Consider the following 24,333-nt stretch of genomic DNA (forward strand, 5'->3'; position numbering starts at 1 on the left):
AAAGTACTGGTACCTGGCCGAACGCTCCGCGGGCCAGTACTGATGGCACTTTTCCTGTGAGGGAGGAGGACACGTTCAGCACCATCGCCCACTATGTTCAGCACGACAATAAAATAATAATAATAGTGTGTGTGTGGGCGCGTGCGTGTGCGTGCGCGCATGCGTGTATTCGTACCCGTCCCATCTCTCTGAGTTTGGTCAGCATGACTACGATAGTGGAGTTGTTCTCCCAGAGCATTCTCCAGAAGTCCTCCGTGGTCTCTGCCAGAGGACCCTGTGTGGCGATGTACGCCTTCTGCTGCCTGCAAACACAAAGAGAAACACCAATGAAACACCAAACCCAATAAAGCCTTGAAGTGAGAGATTTCTCAAGATTTCTACAATCACACGACGCGTTGTGACGAGTCCTCATGCAAAGAGTAGCAAATAAAAGTTAAGGTACAATACAAAATTAAAAAACGTATTAACAACTTTTAGCACCGGCATGCAAAGGACTCTGGGTAATTGAGGCTCAATGCATTACAATGGCGGTGGTGCTGCGCATCGCGTGCGTTCCTTCTCCGCTCTGTTGTTGTTGTTGATCGCCACTTTGGAATGTTTTTCTACACAACAACAAGCCATTACACCATTTTAAAGCGGATTTTCATGACAAGCAGCGATCATGTCGGCGCAGTGGCTCTTCAAAGGTTAGTGGAAACTAAGGCAGGGAGATCTGGAACACAATGGTTTAATCACCGCAGGGAAACTGTTAACACATGATGTGCCCTTTGAATCTTTCAAAATGGCGACCCAGGGTGCCCACTTTTTAGACCCACTTATTGAAAAAAGAATTCACCAAGATGTCCACAGACGTCCTGGGCACTACGTGCGGTAATTCATAGGACGTCTGTGGACGTTTTGGGCACAAAATGTGTTAACAAATTTTGTGAATGCATGGCCAGGGACCAGCGGCATTACCTCCGCGGACCACCGGGTGAAAACCCGTCTACTAAACGAGGCAACAGTACTCCTGCCCGACCCCTACCTGTATCCATCGATGAAGCTGGCGTTGATGTAGTCCGAGCCCTCCAGGCCTCTGATTGGCTGCAGGCACACGCGTGTGGTCTCGTAGGGCATGATGTTCACCAGTCTGTTCTTGAACTTGTTGCAGGGAAGGTTGGCGCTGATGAACCGCGACGTGTGGGCCTTGGAGTTCGCCAGGCGCTGTGGAGGAGGAGCAGAGCGGAGCGCAACGTCCAGGGGGAAGAGAGAGAGAGAGAGAGAGAGAGAGAGAGAGAGAGAGAGAGAGAGAGAGAGAGAGAGAGAGAGAGAGGCAAGAATCAGAATCTGGTATGGTCACTTCACATATGAGGGATTCGTCTTGGGAGGGAGTTCATTGCTCTCGCATACAGTAGAAGAAAAAAGAAATCACACCCGTGTGAAGTGAGGGGCGCTCTTATCGTACATCATCATGACGTAAAATAGACACTGATGTACAATTCTCCATTCATTGTCAATGGGAATTTATGTAGGACAAAGTTTGTGCACATACACCAAAACTGGACATATAGGCTAAATAATGAACGATAATCATATTACACTGAGCAGAGAGGGAATTAAAAAAGAAAGGAGTGAAATGTGAAATATTGGATATAGACTGATAGATAGATGTTAGCAAAATAAAAACTAGTCCTATTAAAAGATGTACACATGCAGGAGATGAACTGATGGGAGGGAGGAGAGCCTTTTTCCCCAAATAATTGTAGTGGAGTATAAGTACAATATTTGCCTCTGAGATGAGATGTAGTGGAGTAGAAATAAAAGTACAATACTTGAGTAAATGTACCTAGTTATTTTGCACCACTGTTTGGGTGGAGAGAGGGAGGAAGGGAAGGGTGGGAGGGGTGGGAGGACGTAGAGATGACAGAAGCCAGATAAAGACAGAAGAGAATATTAACGACAAAAAGTAATAACGCAGGCGTCCTTCTAATCTGATCCAACGCGGCTGAATATATTGATGACGGCGCTCTTACAGTCTTACACGGGCATGCAGGCATTCTGTCTCATAAACAAAATGATTGGAAAACAGTTCAACGATGGAGGTACAGGTTAATACCCCCGTCTTTGGACCGGCAAGGACCCAAATACTACCAAATCCTATGCAGTCTCCGTCTTAATAGAGACAAAAATACCAAGCACAGAATGCACTTCACTTCATATCTCATTTGATATTGGATTATTGGATAGCGTCGCTGTCTGGCAGAAACCAGCCAACTCAAAATTATTATTATTTTTTTTCATAAATCATTGCTATTGAACACCCATAAACCCTTAAACCACGACCCAAACTCTTCTCCCTTCTGGCTCCAAAACTATGGAATGCACTTCCCATTGCAGTCAGAACAGCAGCCTCACTCCCAATCTTCCGCCGTAGTCTGAAAACCCACCTTTTCAGACTCCATCATGGCCCGTAGGACTTGCCCTAGCCCCTTAGATAGCACTTTATGTAGACTTAGATAGCATTTGATACAGACTTATAGCATGTTACGTAGACAGCACTAGAATTGCATTGTATGTAGTCAATAGTCATAGCACTTCATAGTACATATGTATAGTATAGTATAGTATAGTATGCATAATTTATATATATAGTTTAATTATATAGATACTCCACTGTTACGCTCTTAGCTTACCCATGTTTCTTTTTATGTATGTGATGTATGCCATGCTTTTTTGTTATTGCTTAATGTAAATCGCTCTGGATTAAGAGCGTCTGCTAAATGCCTAAACCCTAAATTGTAAATGTAAATTAAAAAGTGCTTTTGAAAAAAAAACAGCTAAATCCATTGGACCCTCAAACTGTCTGCTAAAGCAGCTAACTCCACCCCCTCTCATGTAAGTATCTGACAATATACTGTATAGTGTGTATAGTCACAATACCAACTTTGATGAGGCAGTATTGCTTTGTTTTAAAAAATATATAAGGTTTTCTTAGGATATATAAACATTTTGTAGCTGGTTTCCGACACAATAAAGAAAAACAAAGCAATCTAATCTCTTTGCAAAAACAAAGCAAGCCATGGAAGCTATTGTGCGTCTTTTCCCCCACGCACAGTTTTTCTTTCTTTAACTCCTTCTGAACAGATGCAATATTCACATGTTTTGGTTCTGCAGCTGGCGGGGTTGCACGGGGTAAGATTTAACGAGGGGGAAAAGATGTTGCGATTTAGAGCAAAATAACAAGCTTTCTCGGTTGCCGTGCGTACGGTCCAGTGTCACGCCGCAGCAGACAGCACAACATAAATGTCTCTCGCTCGGAGAGAGAGAGAAAGCGCGGTGCCATTGGCTGCTGAGTGGTGTTTTGTGTGTTGTTGGCTCATGGACCTGCAAGTGGATGTTTGGGGCGGGCTGGTGGACAAAGACAGACATACAGAAACACATGCACTCAGGAAAAGGAAAAAGAAAAAACATGCAGAAATTGAGGTTTGCTTTGGTTGCTTGCTGGTGTGTCTTGCCCGAAAATAGCATAAATACAAACTTGAGGCCACGTTTACAACAACAACAGCCTCTGGAGAAAACAGAAAAATAATAATATCACATGTATCTGTTTAGACGGCAACGCCGTTATCGGGGGGTTGAAAACAGAACATGGCGAAAACCTCTTCCAGAGTGGAAATCTGTGAAAACACTCTGCCTGGCGTCTCAAAACAGTGAAGTGTGACATCGTGGGTCACGTCGGCTCACGGCGCGTATGTTTGGTGCAGAGCGGTATTGTTCCTACTAGGATCACTGTCTGCGCCTCCGCCTATAAATGCAGCATAAAATGTGAGACGAGACTTTGCCATTTTCTCTTGCAGAACGTTGTCTAAAAGTGGCCTCAACTTGAAGATCTGCCCTATTCAGCAACACCAGCATTCACTGATAACGTCGCTGTTGGGTGGAAACCCTGTATGTTCCGACACCATTACTTTTCAGGAAATGGAATGGAAATGTTCAGAAATAGTTAAAACACGTAGACGCATACCACATTTATATTGGAGGCTCTAATAGGCCCGACGACCATTGCTGCGTGTCATCACTTCCTATCTCTCTCTCCTGGTTTCCTCTCACTCTCCACTATACTATCCAAATGAAGGCAGAAAAGCCCCAAAAAGATCTTAAAAAGGATTTGTTTTTCTTTACTACTTCAGCTTGTCTACTATTTGCACTACTTTTGCTCCTCTTGTATGACAAAGTAGAACATTAAATGACAAAAAAAAGAAAAAACTTGAACACGTTGAAACATGAGATATGTGATATAAGGTTTCTGCACGACATCAATGACATACTAATTAAGCTTTTGAAAGCAAAGGCAAAAGTGGCTTAGGGCTCACCATAGCCCTGACTTCACCCCTTCTTCATCTTTATGTATTTATGTATTTATCCAGAGCATATCAGACGTGCTTTGCAACATGCATCTTTTCCAGCATAAAGGCCCCGCAGGACTAGCCCCTTTAGGCCTGACGTCGAAATAAATAAAAAAGTCTTCTGAAAGAATATATATTCAAAGATTTGTGCCACATTTTCACGATTTTTAAAAAATAGCTAAATAATGCTTAGTTAAAACACCAAAACGGGTTCCCGTCCAGAATGGGCTAGTGCAACAACATACAGTCTGCACCAGCACAGTGTACCAGCTGTAGCAGGACTAGTGCAACAACATACAGTCTGCACCAGCACAGTGTACCAGCTGTAGCAGGACTAGTGCAACAACATACAGTCTGCACCAGCACAGTGTACCAGCTGTAGCAGGACTAGTACAACAACACACAGTATGCACCAGCACAGTGTACCAGCTGTAGCAGGACTAGTGCAACAACATACAGTATGCACCAGCACAGTGTACCAGCTGTAGCAGGACTAGTGCAACAACATACAGTATGCACCAGCACAGTGTACCAGCTGTAGCAGGACTAGTACAACAACATACAGTCTGCACCAGCACAGTGTACCAGCTGTAGCAGGACTAGTACAACAACATACAGTCTGCACCAGCACAGTGTACCAGCTGTAGCAGGACTAGTACAACAACATACAGTATGCACCAGCACAGTGTACCAGCTGTAGCAGGACTAGTACAACAACATACAGTATGCCAGTGTACCAGCTGTAGCAGGACTAGTGTAACAACATACAGTATGCTCCAGCACAGTGTACCAGCTGTAGCAGGACTAGTACAACAACATACAGTATGCACCAGCACAGTGTACCAGCTGTAGCAGGACTAGTACAACACCATACAGTCTGCACCAGCACAGTGTACCAGCTGTAGCAGGACTAGTACAACAACATACAGTATGCCAGTGTACCAGCTGTAGCAGTAAGAGCTGCAGCAAAAGAGGACGACACTGTTGGGATTTTGGCAATTAGCTAATTTTACATTCCTTGCCCCACAAATCTTTGTACTTTTTATATTTAACTATATTAATGGTTAAGAGCATCTCTAAATATAAGCTTAAGACTGGTTAGCTGAGGTTTGAACACAGATGGCATGAAAGGTCACGCACGCACGCACGCACGCACGCACGCACGCACGCACGCACGCACGCACGATACCGTTTCATCAACATCATGTACTGTATGGCTCTGTGAGAGAATGCATCAATCTTAATTTACTTCCGTAAAAGTATCAATACTGCAATGTAGAAATCATGAATTCAAAATGTACTCGAGTAAAAGTACAAAAGTATTGGTATCAAACTTGCACTTGAAGTACCAACCGTAGAAAGTACTCATTGTGCAGAAGGGGACCTTCATTTCACACACTTGAGTAGGCTACTTAGTTACTTTAGACCACCATGAGTGCGTGCGTGCGTGTGTGTGTATGTGTGCATGCGTGCGTGCGTGCGTTCGTTCGTGGTTCAGCCACTGCTCAGTGCTTCTCTCTCTCTCTCTCTCTCTCTCTCTCTCTCCATCCTAAAAATGTACCCGTCGTCTCTGTGTCATTCTTTCCTCCACAGCTCGTCCTCTGTGTCACCTCCTCGCTATGTCTGATTGGTCGCTTTTGGAGCCCGTCCAAACTCTCTCTCTCTCTCTCTCTCTCTCTCTCTCTCTCTCTCTCTCTCTCTCTCTTCTGTTCTGTCCCTTTGATCTGGGTTTCACACACAGGTTTCCTGGACAGCCATGAGAGGGACCTGGCAACGCGGAACACTGGAACAGGCACCTCACAACACAAAACACCACAACACCCCAAAGAGCTGCACGGTGGAATCCATCCAACCTGGCAACCCGTTCTATAGCCAGCACAACACACAAACGCAACCTGAGCAGACCTTGTCGGTTTAATCACTTTCAAACCTGGCGTACCGTATTCTGGGCATGTCATTATAGAGGGGGGGGGGGGGGATTTGTCATGAATAGTCCCGTTGTGGTACGATGTTGTTGCTGTCGAGGCAGAAAGCTCTTATCTCCATATTTTAACTTTTTGTGTTTTCTTTTGTTGTTTCGTATTAATTAACACCCTGAGCGCACAGGACGAAGTTCACCGTCTTTTCAATTATAGTAACGCCCAGCATCCCAGGATGAAGATTGGTCAAAAGGACGGAGATTATTGATATCAAAACCGATCGCATCGCTCCACAGGCTGGGAGCGTCTGTTGCGCAACATCAGTCATCGAAAATGTTCCCCCCCTGTTTAGCCGACGAGACCGAAAATCTTAAAACGTTAATAACTCTTGATCTAATTCCGTCCAATTCTAAGCAAAGATCATGTGTTAGACGGCCCACCGCGGTCCCGTCGCTAGTCGCGGTAGAATGAATCATACCTCCCGTTGTTGTCGATCGCCTCTAGAGTGTTTTGGCTACATCTAAACACTTTGCGAAAAACATATGTTAATGGAGTTTAGAAGATTTAGATCCTGGGGGTCTTTATGTGTGTAATATGTGGTTTTAGATATTTTTAGCAGTGAGCCCATGTGTCTCTGATGTCATCGACACTGGGCTCACTTCCTTCCTGGACTACAATTCCCATAATGTATTGTGTCCAGGCCAGTTTGCCTTCATTGATAGTTACGAGTGAAGATGGACAGGAAAGAGGGAGAGAGAGAAGGGGAGAGACATGCAGCAACGGTCGTCATGAACGGGACTCGAACACGCGAGTGTTCTGTCAGGCCAGAGCCTATATGTGGCATGCGCCTGGACCGCTAGGCCAGCGGGCGCCCCAAGGCTCATTATTTTATATTACATATCACATTGTGTGACATATTCTACATTTTCTGAGTTCCTAATACAGGAGAGTGGACTGGAGAATGAGCCTATGTGTGCGATTCTTATTTTAATGATCACAGTTCTGAGCCCTGCGAGGGCTAAACGTACGCCCGTCAAACATTAATCCACCTGTTATTTTAGGTGCCTTTTGGCAAGACGCTATAACCCTGAACTCCCCAAACTCCCCCTCTCTCTCCACTTAGCATGAGACAATCTGGAAGAGTGACAGCAAAAATATGAGAATATACACGGAATTCGACTGTGCCGCCCGTGCGCGTGTGTGTGTGTCATTGTGCGTGTGTGTGTGTGCGTGCGCGGCGTGCGCCATCCATCTTCGCGCTTATGCTATTCATGAGCAGATGGCAGAAGAAGTCTCTCTCCAAACCTTTTTCCTCTTTCAAACAGCTCTTTTTCCTGTGCTGTCATCTTTCTCTCCATCTCAGTTCCGCTAGCTCAACACAGCTGGAGGCTACTAACATCCCACAAGTCCTCCCGAGTAAGATGTCCAAGTACGACTAAGACACCCCCCTCCCCCGCCCACCGCACCCCCCCCCCCCCCATCCCTCACCACCACCGTGCTGAATTCTGCCGACTCACCTCCTCAGTGCGGCTGAGACCAGCTAGCATACAGACGTCCCTTTGTTCGTTAGCCAAGCGTCCCTCCCTCCACTTTACCCTGCCACTCTCTCCCATTTGTCATTATCAGCCATTAATTACTTCTCCCTCTCTCTCTCTCTCTCTCTGTGTGTATGTAATGTTTAATGTGTGTTTTCCTGCAGGGTGTGGAAGGGGGTCAGATGTGATGTTGTGATTGTCATGATCGTTAGACTGCAGTCCCTCACAAATCACCTGTGGTGTCCTTTTTCTCGGTCTCTCAGTTTGTGCCTCCACGCACCATGCTTTTTTCACTTAGGGTACATTTAACAAGGCATTTCTTCGCCTTCAAACTGAAACCTTTGTTTAAGCACAGAATGGATTATATAACCAGCTTCTCTTTACTTAAGCACGTTATTCCAATTTCCAAAATCCTCACCAAAGAACAGTTACAGTGCAGGGTGCCTATTGCTTAAATATTTCCCTTTCTGGCTTTCTGTAGGGAAGAAAAACAAGACAAAAGGAATGCACTGTTTGAGTGCATGCTTGAACACAAAAAAAATAAAATAATAACCTGCCAAACCAGATGATCAAGGATGTTTTAATCTGCTATTCTGCTCACCGGAGGCTGAAAAAGGATTAAATATTTTTGGGAAATCAACCTCTGTAGGGTTTTTGCTCCTCCACATCTTTAATAAGCCGTCTTCTCCTAAAGCTCCAGGGTTAAAGGATTGAGGATCAGAGAGCCCATTTAAACGGTAAGGGCACTTGATACCTCTGATCGCCCTTTAACAAACAAGAGCCCCCTCGCTTTCATATATACTTCTAACAGCCATCTCATCCATTCTGCTTTTCAAGGTCCCTTCATTTCCTCACCATGGGTCAGATTCAGGCTTGGAGGTCTGTTGGTGAAACCGCGTCTCCCCCTCCTCCCGTGTCGTGGAATGAAATGGTCTCAACTTCCACCACATTCACTCGTTCATTTCTTTTTCTCCAATTCTTTTCATCTTTTTCATCATCCCAGCTTTTCCTCCCCCTGGATTTAGTGCCAAGCCAGATGGGCCGCGGAGGATTTGAACCCCTAATCTCCACCGTGGTAGGTATAGGAATTCTTATACCTGCCCGAGTGAGTGCCCCCTTCAGTTTCCCTTTTCCCAACCTGCATGGTTACATTGTCCTGTACAGTCAGATCCCTGTCTAAAGGAGGTACGTTCAACCCGCTCACCATCACCGGACACCAATGTCTGCTTTACATGTGAGTCCACAGTCCAGAGACTGCAGTCCAGAGGCCCCTTAGCTTAGTCTTTACAGGGTAGCTATACTACACACGATGACAAAACAAACTCCATAGACACGTATAAACCTATACACCCAGGTCACTCAAACTCCACTTTTGAACCCCTGCACACCTGAACTCCCATATAGTTGGTTTCAAACTGACTAAGACAACAACCAGGCTCGTTATAATGTCCAGTGCTAGTAACTACGAGATTCAAAAATGTTTATGCTAACCTGGAGTGCAATACAATTTTGTTTGGTTGATTTGGTTGTTGTAGCTGTTATGTTATGTTTTGTTGTCTTGTGTCTTTTTTCTAAATGGGTATAATCAATTAATCATTGTGACATTGTGCTACACTGGTTGATCATGCCACAAGACAAAAATGATTATAATAAAAACAAGACAATAACCAACTGTCATCGACAAAACGTGTAGTGTGAAAACATGTTTGATTCCAAGACCCTTCATCTCACTCACATCAAACCAGCTGTCTTGTTCAACCTACACTTTTTTAAGCCTGGAGGCCTTCTAGTACAGGATATTTAGTACATTATTGCCCCTCATAACGTCTACCAGAAGAGGAGAATTGCAGCTGTCTACACAAAATAGCACCTCTGTAAACACTGGAGTAACCGCATGCTTGTGTCAACACTCTGTCAACACTCTGCCAGATCAGAGATGATGTGGGAGGACGGCATTTCTAAGGAGGTTTACAAGGAATGAATAATCACACATATTAAGTATTTCCTAAATTCCCCACAGTCCCAAAGCTGACCGGACGTGTCCGTGGGTTTTGGCTCGTCTCCCTATATAGCAACATGAGAGCGTTTGTGGGCTCTCTCTTGTTTGTATGCGGTTCTACATCTTCTTCTTTTTTCTCTTGAAACAAGGCTTAAGCTGTGAATTCCTAATGTACTTTCTTCACTCCTAGAAATGTAGCGTGGAGTCAAAAGTTACAATATTTGTCTTTGAAATGTTTTGGAGTACAGACCTTCCCCAAGCCTGAGGAAGGTCTCACGACGTAAACGTTGCTCCTAAAATAAAATAAAAACCTCTTGGACGAGCTAGGGGCAGTGTGCGGGTCCATTCTGTCCTCGTATACGTATCTACACTGCCTTGTCACCTACCCGTCTGATTAGAAAGGAACCGGGTGTCATATCTTCAAATGTATTGGAGTGAAATGTATCGACATGTATGTATTTTGGGGCAGCGGTGGCCTAAGCGTTAGAGGAGCGCCCTTGTTGCCGAAAGGTTGCCGGTTCGATTCCCCGGACGGGCAGGACAAATCTGGGTAAGGAAGTGATTGTCATCACTCATCCAACACCGCTGAAGTGCCCTTGAGCAAGGCACTGAACCCCCAACTGCTCCAGTGGAGCTGCTTAGTGGCCAACAGTATGAGACTGTGGTTGTACTGGTTGTACTGACCTGCAGATTGGCTGTAGGCCTATATTAGATTTAGATGAGCTTTATCTCAGAGACTGTTCACACGTTATATATTTTATTCAAATAACCTTCTCCTTTCAGAAACTTCTAATAATAATAACCTTGGTCCACTAGAGAACAGAACATTTGTGCCCAAAACTAGTTCTGGTGGAATTTGGAATGTGTGTGAGGAGTATCAAACCAAATTTGAGTTCTGGTCTGTGTTTTAATCACTGGTGATGGTGGGCTATTTGAGAATGTAATATGATTGCTGAAATTACCATAAACACAGTAGGCCGAGTTCACCTCAAACTGCCCTAAACTACTGTCCATTGTGCATGTCCTGCTGTCATTTACATGCATATGGTAACTATTCATGTCCTTGAGTGTGAATGGGACTGTCTCTCCTCCCTCTTGTTATTCAATGTGGATCCATTGAGCATATCTGGGGGGAGTAGGGAGGGTGGAGGACAGTATGTTAAACAGTGATTGGTGTGAGATGGTCCCATTGTTCTATTTGCTGTTGACCTGTTCTTTATTTAGTGGTCATTTTTATGCACTCAAGACATTCCAGAGGCCTTATTAGAACAGAAAAGCATGGTGATGACTTGTGTTGGAGTCTGTTAGAGCCTGTTGTTTTCTTTGCCATTTAGATTTGCATTAATCTACCTACATTATCACTTCATTTCATCTGACCCAAACAAACATTAAAGGGATTGTGACATTTTTTTTCTTTTTTCTTGTAGGTTTTCTGAGCTCAATTGCACCCCAATGACTAAACTTTTAACATTCCGTTTTCTGGCTCAAACAAGTGCTCTGATTTGCCAGTGGATTGTGAGGTAAGACTCCACTTATCCCATATGACATGGGTTTTGTGACACTGTTTTGCCTGTTTTCACTGTATCTTAAAAGGCAACACAATGTTCAAAGTTCTGGTTGGGTGGGTGAAAATGTATGTCATGAAGTCCATAGACTTGGCTGGCAAAAGAAAGAAAGAAAGAGCCTACATATAGGGACATTCTTTGTCATCATGCCAGTCATGAAGCAATACAGCCACCCTGTCCCAACAACTCACAACGAACCTCAGCAACCACAAGCACACATAAACTACTACAAAAGTGTTACTTTTCAACATTTGTGTAGTAGTAGTACTACAAATGTTGAAAAGTAACACTTGGAATTAATTAATTGCATTTTTATAGCGCTTTCCAAGTGCTCAAAGCGCTTTACAATGGTTCATTCATACATTGGGAGGTGAAGCGGCGAACAGTCGACGCCAGCGAATCTTTAGTCTGACTTTATTGTATGCTGGTATACCATATCATAACATGTGCCCAAAAAAGTGAATTTTACAAATCCACATTTCACCTTGTTTATGTAAAGGTCACTGCTATCCATTGTGCATGTCCTGTCTGTCATTTACATGTACAGCTCATGCAAATGACATGTCCTTGAGATGAATGGGAATGTCTCTCCTCCCTCTTGTTATTCAATTTGGATCCATTGGGCATATCTGGGGGAGGAGGGAGGGTGGAGGACAGTATCTTTGACTGTGATTGGTGGAGAGAGAGGTGGTCCTATTGTTCTACTTGGCCAATCATATCAAATCAGTTAGTGGTTATACCTCAGACTCTCTGGTATAAGAAGACTTGGTCTGTGTCATTTCTCCACAACTCCTCCAGGATATCAATAATTTCTGATCACATCTGACTGTGTACTCCAGACTTCAGCTAAAGATGAACTCTCTTCACCCCACCAGGGACATTTCTGCTGAACAGGAGGAACCCAAAGACCTTGGTATGTTACTCAACTTAAATATTAAGTAGCCACTTAATTCCTATATTTTTAGTCATGCAATGTAGTAAGGTAGTTTAGGCCATTGTTAGTTAGCACTTTGCGGACTAGTTGTTGTGCAACAAATCCCTGTCATGTAGCCGTCTTTCTACCTTCTTTCAACCATCTTTCTTTTGTATTCGTTTCCAATTCAGTGTTGCATCATCAGCCTGACTGCCCTGACCTACCAGAGGTGAATGAACAAAGAAGTTTGGCAAAGCAAAAACACCACTGCTGTGATCAGTGTGGAAAACACTTCCCTTTTATCTCCAGACTTAAATCACACCAGATAATTCATACTGGAGAGAAATCCTATGGTTGTGATCAATGTGGACAACACTTTTCTCTGATGGCAACTCTTAAAACCCACCAGAGAATTCACACTGGAGAGAAACCCTATGGATGTGATCAGTGTGGACAACATTTCTCTCGAATGGCAACTCTTAAAACCCACCAGAGAATTCACACTGGAGAGAAACCCTATGGATGTGATCAGTGTGGACAACACTTCTCTCAAATGGCAACTCTTAAAACCCACCAGATAATTCACACTGGAGAGAAACCCTATGGATGTGATCAGTGTGGACAACACTTCTCTATAATGGCAAACCTTAAAAGTCACCAGAAAGTTCACACTGGAGAGAAGCCCTATGGATGTGACCAGTGTGGAAAATACTTCTCTAAATTGTCCAACCTTAAAAGCCACCAGAGAATTCACACTGGAGAGAAACCCTATGGATGTGATCAGTGTGGACAACAGTTCTCCATCATGTCCAACCTTAAAAGCCACCAGAGGACTCACACTGGAGAGAAACCCTATGGATGTGATCAGTGTGGACAACACTTCTCTCAAATGGCACACCTCAAACGCCACCAGATAATTCACACTGGAGAGAAACCCTATGGATGTGATCAGTGTGGACAACACTTCTCTATAATGGCAAACCTTAAAAGTCACCAGAAAGTTCACACTGGAGAGAAGCCCTATGGATGTGACCAGTGTGGACAACACTTCTCTCAAATGGGACACCTCAAAAGCCACCAGAGAATTCACACTGGAGAGAAACCCTATGGATGTGATCAATGTGGGCAACACTTCTCTGAAATGTCCAGCCTGAAAAAACACCAGAGAATTCACACTGGAGAGAAACCCTATGGATGTGATCAGTGTGGACAACACTTCTCTCAAATGGCACACCTCAAAAGCCACCAGAGAATTCACACTGGAGAGAAACCATATGGATGTGATCAGTGTGGAAAGAGTTTCACTACCTCAAGCGCCCGGAAACGCCATGAGCGCACACATATGAATGATACATCTGTTTAGTGTTAACAGTATGACAAGAGCTTCATGTTAGAAACACCAAGTTGATTAATTGCAAGCTTAATATACTGTTGACCTGTTCTTTTTTAGTGGTATTTCTTATTCACTGTGTCAAGAGTTTTCAGAGACAATATTAGAACAGAAAAGTATGGTGGTGACTTGTGTTGGAGTCTGTTAGAGCCTATGTTTCTTCTGCCATTTTGCCCGCCCCCCCCTGCATCAATCTATCTACATAATTGCTTCATTGCATCTGATTTGTATTATTATTATGATACATGTTTAAAACTGTTATATTGTTTGCTGAATGTTACTTATTACTTATTACTGTATTGTCTCTGTGGAACATGTCCCTCCAACTGCAGCAGATTGAAATAAACGCGTCTTGATATGCAATTTAATTTCCAATCTTATTATTTGTTTCATTGCAATTAACTACTAACCAGATGACCTGCTTTTAATGTGTGTGTGTGTGTGTGTCTCAATGTGCAGGGCGTCGCTGAAAGTGAGCTACTACCCTCGGAAAAATCGGTATCGGCAGATACTCAAAATCAAATGATCGAAATCGGATTGGGAGCACAAATATATATATATATCGGGACAGCCCTAAAATACAACTCAAAACTAAATGAAACTTCATTCAAAATCCATGACGAAGGGAAAACAAAATAAAAAAAGTCGCCGTCCAAAATATTAACAACTGCAGGGACTGACCTTGAACTCCAGCTCCATGCCGGTGACGTGCTCTCCGCTCTCCACCTGCGCCAGCTTCTGGATGTAGGAGTAGAGGGAGCGCGCCGCCACCTCCGTGCTGCCGCACGCCACCGCCTCCAGCAGCGCGTCGTGGATGAAGCTGTACTGGTCCTCCGTCTGCACCATGTAGTTGCGCTGCGCGCGCATCAGCGTCACGTGGCCGTAGATGTCGGCCGTCTTCTCGTGCTTGATGCGCTCCAGCATGGCGTCGATGACGATGAAGCAGCCCGTCCGGCCCACGCCCGCACTGGAGGAGACAAAAGAGAGTTCAAATAGGCCCGCGCTCGCTCGCGCTGCCGACAGGAGGAGGGAGGAGACAAAAGAGAGGGCGTTTAGGCAGACGCTCTTAATCCAGAGCGATTCACAGTTATGTGCCTATCGGGACATAACTCGGCGCAAAGAGAACCTCACAGCACTCGGCAGGGAGACTTGCTCGCCTAAGCGACGGATCGCCAAAAAACCCCCCCACAGAGAATTGGACATCTGCGTTGCTAAGCACGAGTCAACATGTGTCTTATTTGCCCCCACTTCATATTGATGTTTGGTATTGACCATTTATGAAAACGTAGGCCTGGTCGGCCGTCGGGGACAGGCCTACCAAAACTGTTACTTTTCAGGATTCAAATAGCGAACACACTTTTTTGAATAGTTTTCAACGTTGCAACACTTACATGTTAATGGTATTATGGTAATATCGTATCGATATCGCAATATTTGGCTTACATACCGAGATATGAAATGTTGTCCATATCGTGCAGCCCTATTGTGTATCTGCTACTTTTGATGATTTTGTGTGACGCTCTGGCACAATATGTAGGGCGATAATTTACGAGAGACAGAAATGGAAATAAGAGGTTTCAGCGACAATATCATCTTGACAGGAAAGAAATGTTGCAGATAAAGCCTTGCATAAAATGACACACGAGAGAGAGAGAGAGAGAGAGAGAGAGAGAGAGAGAGAGAGACAAAGACGCGCGACAGCAAGGCGAGGAGGAGATGGGACGACGGAGCGTATAAGCCCGACACAAGCTGTCATCACATTTCACTTCTTTACTGTGCATCTGTTCCTGTAACACGGCGCCGGACGGCTCTTATCGACGCCGTGGAAGGAGGTTCCAATTTGAATAATCCCATTGGGGAAGAGATAGCGAATGGAGAGAGAAGAGGGACGCAAGACAAGATACGGAGAGAGAGAAAGGCTATTACCAAAGCTTTGAGATGGAGGGAGAGAGAGAGAGAGAGAGAGAGAGAGAGAGAGAGAGAGAGAGAGAGAGAGAGAGAGAGAGAGAGAGAGAGAGAGAGAGAGAGAGAGAGAGAGAGAGAGAGAGAGAATAGTCCAGACAGGAATTGTTTGACCAAGCAAATTGATGCATACAGTAGGACAAAGCATGCGTGCGTGCGTGCGTGCGTGCGTGCGTGCGTGCGTGCGTGCGTGCGTGCGTGCGTGGCACTGTTGGATGAATATAGACTTGCACTGTAAAATCCTTAATGCACTGTAATAGTCTAAATTGAACACAGAGAGTGTACGAAATGGACCAGAAAGGGTCCATTGGTGAACTAAATGAACACCCAGGGTGTTCCTCGTGTACATCGCTGGTCCAACGGTCGACTCCAGAGGGGAAACTACAAGTACTTTTGTTGGCACGGGGAGGTGAAAAAAACAAACAAACAAAAAAAAAAACCCACTAACAGCAGAGCTTCTGGAACGGCAGGTCAATGCTCCAAGCACAAACATCCTGCATCTTTTTTTATGTCAATTCTGCTTTATTTGGAAAGTACACGGAGAGGAGAGGGAGAGAGCGATGGGAAGCCGTACAGTAAAATAAAGAACAGAGTCCTCTCCTCGGGTGTGTGTGTAGTTTCAATGGCGTTCCGTTTTCCCCTTGGTGCAGCTCAACGGAGCGAGTGCACACTCTCTAGATGTGACATTGTGTAGATTTAATTAGCCGCACGGAATAAATGCATCTAAGAAATCGTTTGCCGTCGGGAGCCGAAAACCTTGTATCTCCATATTCTAACTATGTTTTGTGTTGTTGTTTTTTCCTGTAAACCCAACGCCCTACTTGATCGCACTACACAGCGTCACATTAAAAAACATAGCAGATCCACAGGCTGGAAACGTGGCGTGCTTTGAGCTTGTAGATCTGCTATATACGCTTTGCTATTTTTGACTTTAAATCCTGCAAAGGTCACAGTTTTTTGGACATGTGAGGTTTCCACGCCGACGGAGACGGAATGCAGACAGATGGATCCGTTGCATAACACTTGTCATTGTTCCAAAAAGAACACCAGCACCTCCTCCTCCCCCGCCCCGCCCCCCCTCCTCCTCCACCTCGCACATTGCACTGCTGTGTGACATTGCTATAGCTTTAAGCCATTTTGGGCGGGAACCCCTTTTGGTGTTTTAAGCGTTATGTTATACTTTAGCTATTGAAAAATAGCAGATCTACAAGCTCATAGCGCGCCACCGAGTGGCGCGCTATGAGCTTGTAGGTCTGCTATTTTTGAAAAGTCGTGAAAACGTGGCGCAAATCTTTGAATATAATATTTCAGAGCGAACATTTTTAACTAAAATATTGGCTTCTGGGGGGGTCCCTGGAACTACATATTTTGAGATGGGGGGTCCGTGGGCCCAATAGAGATAATTCTGGGGGTCCTTGACATGAAAAAGGTTGAGCACCGCTGACATAGAAACATGGTTTTCAGATTTTTTTTTTGGATTTAGAAGCCTTTTTTTTAATCGACCTCAGTCCAAAATGGATTAATTAGTCATACAGAATAAGGGCATCTAAGAAATACAGACACATAGACAATATCGCCTAACGTGCGTAGCATTGTAGATAGCGCTGCTGTGCCGTGACACCGCCTGCAGCTTTAACCAAATTAAGTCGTATTATATGCTTTGTTGTACGCTGGTGTCACGCCTGCAAAAGAAGATGCCCATCTCCAAGCTCACCACGCCAGCTTGGAGATCGGCTGTTTTCACTAAACCTGCTCTTTTACTGTACTGATTTTTAGGTACACTTTGCTGGAGTATTTCCAGTTTTCCGTTATTTACTACCCATTTTGACCCGAGATCAGATTCTAAAATTGTCTTCTACATCCTGACAGTTTTCTGAAAAAGCTATGTTTCTATGTCAGTCGTTCTTCGATTTTTCAAAAATAGCAGACCTACAAGCTCGTAGCGCGCCACTCGGTGGCACGCTATGAGCTTGTAGATCTGCTATTTTTCAATAGCTAAAGCATAACATAATGCTAACACCAAAAGGGGTTCCCGCCCAAAATGGGTTAAGAGGCAAATATTGTACATGTTATTCCACTATAATTATTTGAAAACGTTAGCCTACTGGTTACTTTGTAGATTTTGATAATAAAGACATACATTAACAACTTCAGACCTACTGTATACATTTCGGTCATTCGAAAATAGCCGATTTACATGAAGCTCACAATGTGTCACGATTGTGAACTTGACACATTTTGGGGAATGGGACGTTCTGCATAATTTGTTTTTGTTACTTTAAGTACATTTTGTACTTGTAAGCTTGTACTGTAGACCTGTGGAAAAAATATGTTTTCACATTTTTGAAAAAAGATTCAGATGGGGGGGTCCAGGACAACGTACATTATTCATTTTGGAGTGCTTGGCACAGGGAAATGTGAGAAGCCCGGATCTGGATTCACAGACAGAGATTATCTTCCATAACACGGTACCAACACAGGCAACAAACACCTCTTCATCGGGAGCCATGCCTCCCAGGGTGTGAGGCAACTCTACCACCCAGCACGCACGCACGCACGCACGCACGCACGCACGCACGCACGCACGCACGCACGCACGCACGCACGCACGCACGCACGCACGCACGCACGCACGCACGCACGCACGCACGCACGCACGCCACTAACACACAGCATATGCACTGCTAGCCGGAGAGATGAATTGTGTTGCTAGTTTGAACTCCCAACATAAATCAGAGGATGCTGTCAATGCAAGATTTAGTGCCACGTTTTGTCCCAGTGCGCGGACCATACATTCTGCTATCTGACAATATATAGTGTGTGCGTATATATATATATACGGTATACCGCGCGTGTGTGTGTGTGTGTTGTGTGTGTGTGTTGTGTGCATGTGTGTGTGCGGGCGCATGTGCGTGTCAGTGTGTGTGGTGCAATGTTATGGATTCTTGTGACTTAACAAAAGATGATCTATTCTAGGCCAGTAGGCCATTCTTTACAGCGCACTGCCTAATAATCCATTTTAACAAGACATTTATGAGTGATTGTTGAGTGGTAAAAATCATGTTTTGTTTTATTAATGATCTAGAAATCTAGAAAAGGGTTTAAATGTCATGAACCAAGTGGAAGCTCCTTCTAATGAAGCAGATCACTTCATTAGCATCATGTCACCTAAACGCAGTGGTTCCCAAACCTTTTCATGTCAAGGACCCCCAAATTGACACTAATTAGCCCCGCGGACCCCCATTTGAAGAGAGATGCCAGGAACCCTCATGAGAGTTGATTCTTATGGCTGCAGCAGTGATTCTCAACCCGTTTCATTTCAAGGACCCCCAGTTTGACATGCATTAGGCTACGGACCCCCATTTAATGTCATATCTATCTCTGGGACCCCCAATTTATATTGTGAAATCAATGTTAATTTAACTCTGAGAGTGTACAAATGGAACGAAATGGACCCGTTAGGGTCCATTTCGGGTGATTTTACGTTTTGTTGCGCTCCGGAAAGAACAGATCTACAAGCTCACAACGTATCGCAGCGTGACACGTTGCATGAGCTTGTAGATCAGCTATTTTCAGCATGCAACCAAGTGCAAAATCATCCATTATGACGCCATCAAGGTCGACTAAATCAACGGTAAAACTAGACTTAAAAACCAAAACATTTCAGATGACTCAATATGACTAAAAGATTCAGATTTCAAAAGACTGGCAGACAAAAGACATCAAGGCTGTTTCAGACTGAACGATGGAGTGAAACTAAATGACCATTTAGGCCAATGGTTTTCAACCCTTTTCATATCAAGGCCCATTATGTATTCAGCATTTGAGCCACGGAACCACCATCTGATGAGATTCAGCCTCTCAGGACCCAAGACTTGAAATATTTAGTTGTCGTTGGATAAGATTTTGTCCACAAGGCCATGCTGTATTATGTTGGTATACCATTAGGAGAAATAACAGGAAAACGCTGATCAAAACAGCAATTCTTAGACATTCTCTAATTGTGTAGACTTTAAATTGAGTAATGCAGACGTTTAACAATAATGTAACTCTTGAGAGCCTAAAATGAAACCAAATGGACCCGTACGGGTCCATTTGGTTTCATTTTAGGCTCCATTTGGTCCATTTGGTTACCAACTCTCCATCATTTAGCTGGGGACCAGAGTAATCTAGTAAGAGAGTAATGACACTCCCGTTGACTCGCATTGTAACAATGGAATGCGGAAGTGCTCATTCTATCTCAATAGAATAGTTCCAGCCATAGGAGCAATGTTTGGAACTATAGCTCATAGGCACCCGCTTTGTGGCGAGATCAAAGCGTGTCACCACTTTCTTACTAGATTACTCTGCTGGGGACCACGTGGAAACCCCCTCAAGGACCACTGGTTGAAAACCACTGATTTTAGCCTGTGAGCGTCAGCGTGCAACTAGACCTCCGTACCTGCAGTGGGCGATGATGGGCCCGGCGTCCGGCGGGTTGCAGGTCTTCACCCGGCGCAGGAAGGCCAGGAAGGGCGTGGGGTACTCGGGCACGCCGTGGTCGGGCCACGCCGTGAACTGGAACTGACGCACCTCTCGCTTCTCACTGGAGCCGTTCTGGTAGAGCGAGGCAGAGAGAGAGAGGGAGGGAGAGAGAGAGAGACAGAGAGAGAGAGGGAGAGAGGGAGAGAGGGAGAGAGAGAGAGAGAGCAGCACAGCGTCAGATGCAATGCAAGTGACACAGATCTCGCTGTGGTAAAACATCTCAACGTAAAGCCACAAGCATCTCGTCTCCCCCACACACACACACACACACACACACACACGCACACGCACGCACACGCACACGCACGCACACTACAACTAGGTCAGTTTTATCTTAATTAGCGTGTTTTATTTATTCATTTATTCAGCGAAATTACAAAAATTAAAAAAGATAAAGTGGGCGAGAAAGAATGACAGTCGGGGAATCAGCAACACTCCATTGAAATGCAAACACCACCGACTTTTGAGTTGCTTCCAGGACGCAGAGGAGGAGAGAGAGAGAGAGAGAGAGAGAGAGAGAGAGAGAGAGAGAGAGAGAGAGAGAGAGAGAGAGAGACATTTGAGTTCATTCTAATCTAATGTTCCTCTTTGCCAATGCCTAATTTATGCTCCACCCTTGTCAAGAATCAAGAAGGGGGGGGACGGACTTGTACCAACATTCTACGCAATAATATATTAAAGCAAAAATAAATAATAAACATTAAAGAATGATACAATATAATAAACTAGTGGGTGTATAATGTAAAGGTTTACTTAATAGTCGACGTTGTTGTCTGTGTCACATGTCGGAAAATAATAATTATGAACCCCTACCTAGTGATGATGGAACCCGGGTGTAATGAACAGCTTGTATCTCTCTGAGTGTGTGTGTGCGTGTGCGTGTGCGTGTGCGCATGCGTGTGTGCCTGCGCGCGCACGCACGCGTGAAAGATACTAAACACCCCTAAGCATCCCATAGAATACCGTCTCTCCTATAGATAGACATCCATCCTACATCCATTGAGTTGTTGTTTCCACAGGATGAACAGACAGAAAGAACATGTCTGAGAAGAATCATATGGAACCCTAAGGATACGCAGTGTACGCATGTGTCTAGTGGGAGGTAAAAGAGCAGTTTTCCAATTATGTACATTGCCTGCCTTCTTCTTCCACTCACTTTAGCTAAGTGCTCCACTTTGGCAGACACACATAAACATAAGATGTTGAGAGAGAGGGGGAGAGGAGAGAGAGAGAGAGAGAGAGAGAGAGAGAGAGAGAGAGAGAGAGAGAGAGAGAGAGAGAGAGTTGGGAAGTGATTTGATTGGCATTGGCAATGAAAAGCACATGGACGGATGGGGGAGGTGGAGGAGTAGGAGGAGGATATCGAATGTGAGGGGGCAGAGAGAGAGAGAGAGAGAGAGAGAGAAAGCGAGAGAGAGATGGTGGAAAGTGAGCGATATTTATTACATGACATGTTGGTTAAATACATCTTGATGTTGTTTAGACAAACAGAGAGAGAGAGAAATGTAGAGAGACAAAGATGAAGAACAGAATAATAGGGAATAGAAAATGACAGTTAGAGAGAGGCAGACCAACAGGATATATGGCTATAAGGCCAACAGGAGTGTTGACTGTTGATTTTGTCAACTAAAACTATAAAAATGACCAAAAATGTCAGTCGACTACTTTTTTTCACTGAGGAAAACTAAATAAAAAACAAGTAAAAGCTAAGCTATGATGACTAAAACTATTAATGATACGTATAGCTTGCGGAGTTGGTTCAATCAGATATACTCGAGTGGCTTCATGCTGTGCTCAAGGGACACATGTATTTGAGGGGTTAATATGCTGCATTACTATCTGCATGGGCAGACTTTAGCGGACAGCCGCGGACAGAAGAAGCTGTGTTTTACGTCATTTCCGAGTTTTTAGACAGCTGGTGGATGGAAAAGAAGCTCCACCCCCGCGGCTGACTGCCACGACGGACAGATTCCCGGAAACGCTCTCCTCCGCGGCAGTCAGCCGCGGAGGTGGAGCTTCTTTTCCATCCACCAGCTGTCTAAAAACTTGGAAATGACGTAAAACACAGCTTCTTCTGTCCCGCGGCTGTCCGCTAAAGTCTGCCCATGGGGTATGTGGGTGTATACAGTGTTGCAAGACCCACATGTCATTCGCTGATGTGGCAGTCAGCTGACCAATTGGGCGGGGTATTTAAGCTCACCTAGACTGCATGCATTCTTCCTGCCTTCCTTCCTGGTTGTTGTTATGCACCGTTTGCTCCCACCACCTCCCCAGCACCACCGGTGGGCTCTGTTATTTCTGTTCCCCATGGGGGGTTGTTATTGTATATCTAACTAAATGTTAGGGAGGGACTAGTGGAGAAGAGATCCAGTAGAACTAAATGTTAGGGAGGGACTAGTGGAGAAGAGATCCAGTAGAACTAAATGTTATGGAGGGACTAGTGGAGAAGAGATCCAGTAGAACTAAATGTTAGGGAGGGACTAGTGGAGAAGAGATCCAGTAGAACTAAATGTTAGGGAGGGACTAGTGGAGAAGAGATCCAGTAGAACTAAAAGACAAGTCATTTCATTTTTGGTTGTGCTCGGATGTTGCTCTCTGAAAATAGCAGATCTACAAGCTCACGCGTTGTCCGAGTAGATCGGCTATTTTCAGCATGCAAACAAATGTAAAATCAGTCATTACGACGCCATCAAGGCCTGCCAAAAAAACGTTCTCAACTAAATCAACTGCAGATTTAGTGGCCAAAACTAGACTAAAAGAAAAAACCTTTCAAATTACTAACATGTAACAGAATTTTATTAAAAAAACTGACTAAAACTAAATCAACATTTGCTGTCAAAATCAACACTTCTACATCCCTCGTGAGACAACAAGTTTAGCTTCTAACTGTTAGGTCAAGATGAAATCCACAACCAAATGTAAAGATTAATTTCTCTAGAGTGATGCAGAGTAATATCTCCGGGGGGGAGAATCCACCTTAAAAGTACAATCACCAAATGTTGGACTTGAAAATAAATAAAATAAAATGAAATTAAGTCAACGCCGTTAAGCTAAAGAAATGGAACATCAAATGCTTTGATGGCTGGTGTCAGGGAAAAAAAAGGTGTAGTTTTAAGATTCCAATTAAAAATGTTGTGAGATTTCTACGGCAGTATGTCTGAAACATCAAAGGACCACAAAGATGAGACTGACCAAATGTTAGCGTTGCAGAGGAACTGCCTCGTTTGTGCGGGCCGTCGGAAAGTATAGTCGCTTTCATGTCGAAAGTCCTTCTTCTTACTTACTTAAAAAAAACTGCTTTTTTAATTGCCGTGTACAGTATGTATGATTTCCACATTGCTGTATTTGGTTAACTGTTTTATAAAAGCAACAACTCACTCCAGGACATGAGTCACATTGTCATTATAACGCAGCGAAGGGGGTCGTCTGCGGCGAACAAAGCCCAAGCCCCTCAGCTGTGATATAATGACAACGACCATGGCTTTGAGTGAGTCGTTGCTTAAATGACTCGGGCTAAGAGTTTTCTGATAATGACAGCAAAATATTTGAAGGTCAAGAGGGTGTGCTTCTGTGTGACTAACGAGCGATATGATGCGTGGTGTTGTGCTTATATTAATTAACCTCTCCATTTTTAAGGGGCTAGTGTTCAACGAGGCGTGTTTTTTTTCCGCCTGGCTGAAAACAACCAAGGCGCAGCTCCCGTTTATCTGTCGCTACACGTACTCCTACGGGCCGGGGGCAGCAATTTTAAGAGTGTTGGGCGGGAGGAGTAGCAGCACAGAGGCCTATAGTACTCTACGTCCTCCTCCCAGTGGGGGCTCCTCACTGGCAGGTGAGTCAGTGGGGACACAAGGCCGGTGACAACACACAGACATGATGTTTGTGGGGGAGGATTTAATTTGAATTAAGAATGGATTCGTCAATACAATTTGACGGGGTGTGGAAACAACAGGCGTAGAGAATAAGAAATTCAGACCGAGAGAGAGAGAGAGAGAGAGAGAGAGAGAGAGAGAGGAGAGAGAGAGAGAGAGAGAGAGAGAGAGAGAGAGAGAGAGAGAGAGACGAGAGAGAGAGAGAGAGAGAGAGAGAGAGAGAGAGAGAGAGAGAGAGAGAGAGAGAGAGAGAGAGAGAGAGAGAGAGA

The 24,333-nt window shown here is 44.4% G+C and overlaps 1 protein-coding gene across 1 annotated transcript in view; it reads right to left on the bottom strand.

Annotated features, from left to right (window-relative positions):
* Positions 1-24,333, bottom strand: part of ptprsa (protein tyrosine phosphatase receptor type Sa) — a 270,699-nt gene that overhangs the window by 10,459 nt on the left and 235,907 nt on the right. Inside the window, 5 exon segments of the mRNA XM_079505556.1 lie at positions 2-54; positions 176-302; positions 1,025-1,203; positions 14,388-14,673; positions 20,110-20,264. Of these exon segments, the coding sequence (XP_079361682.1) occupies positions 2-54; positions 176-302; positions 1,025-1,203; positions 14,388-14,673; positions 20,110-20,264 (800 nt within the window).

This window comes from Electrona antarctica (genome assembly GCF_951216825.1).
Source record: "Electrona antarctica genome assembly, chromosome: 7".
In the NCBI taxonomy this organism is placed as follows: Eukaryota; Metazoa; Chordata; class Actinopteri; order Myctophiformes; family Myctophidae; genus Electrona; species Electrona antarctica.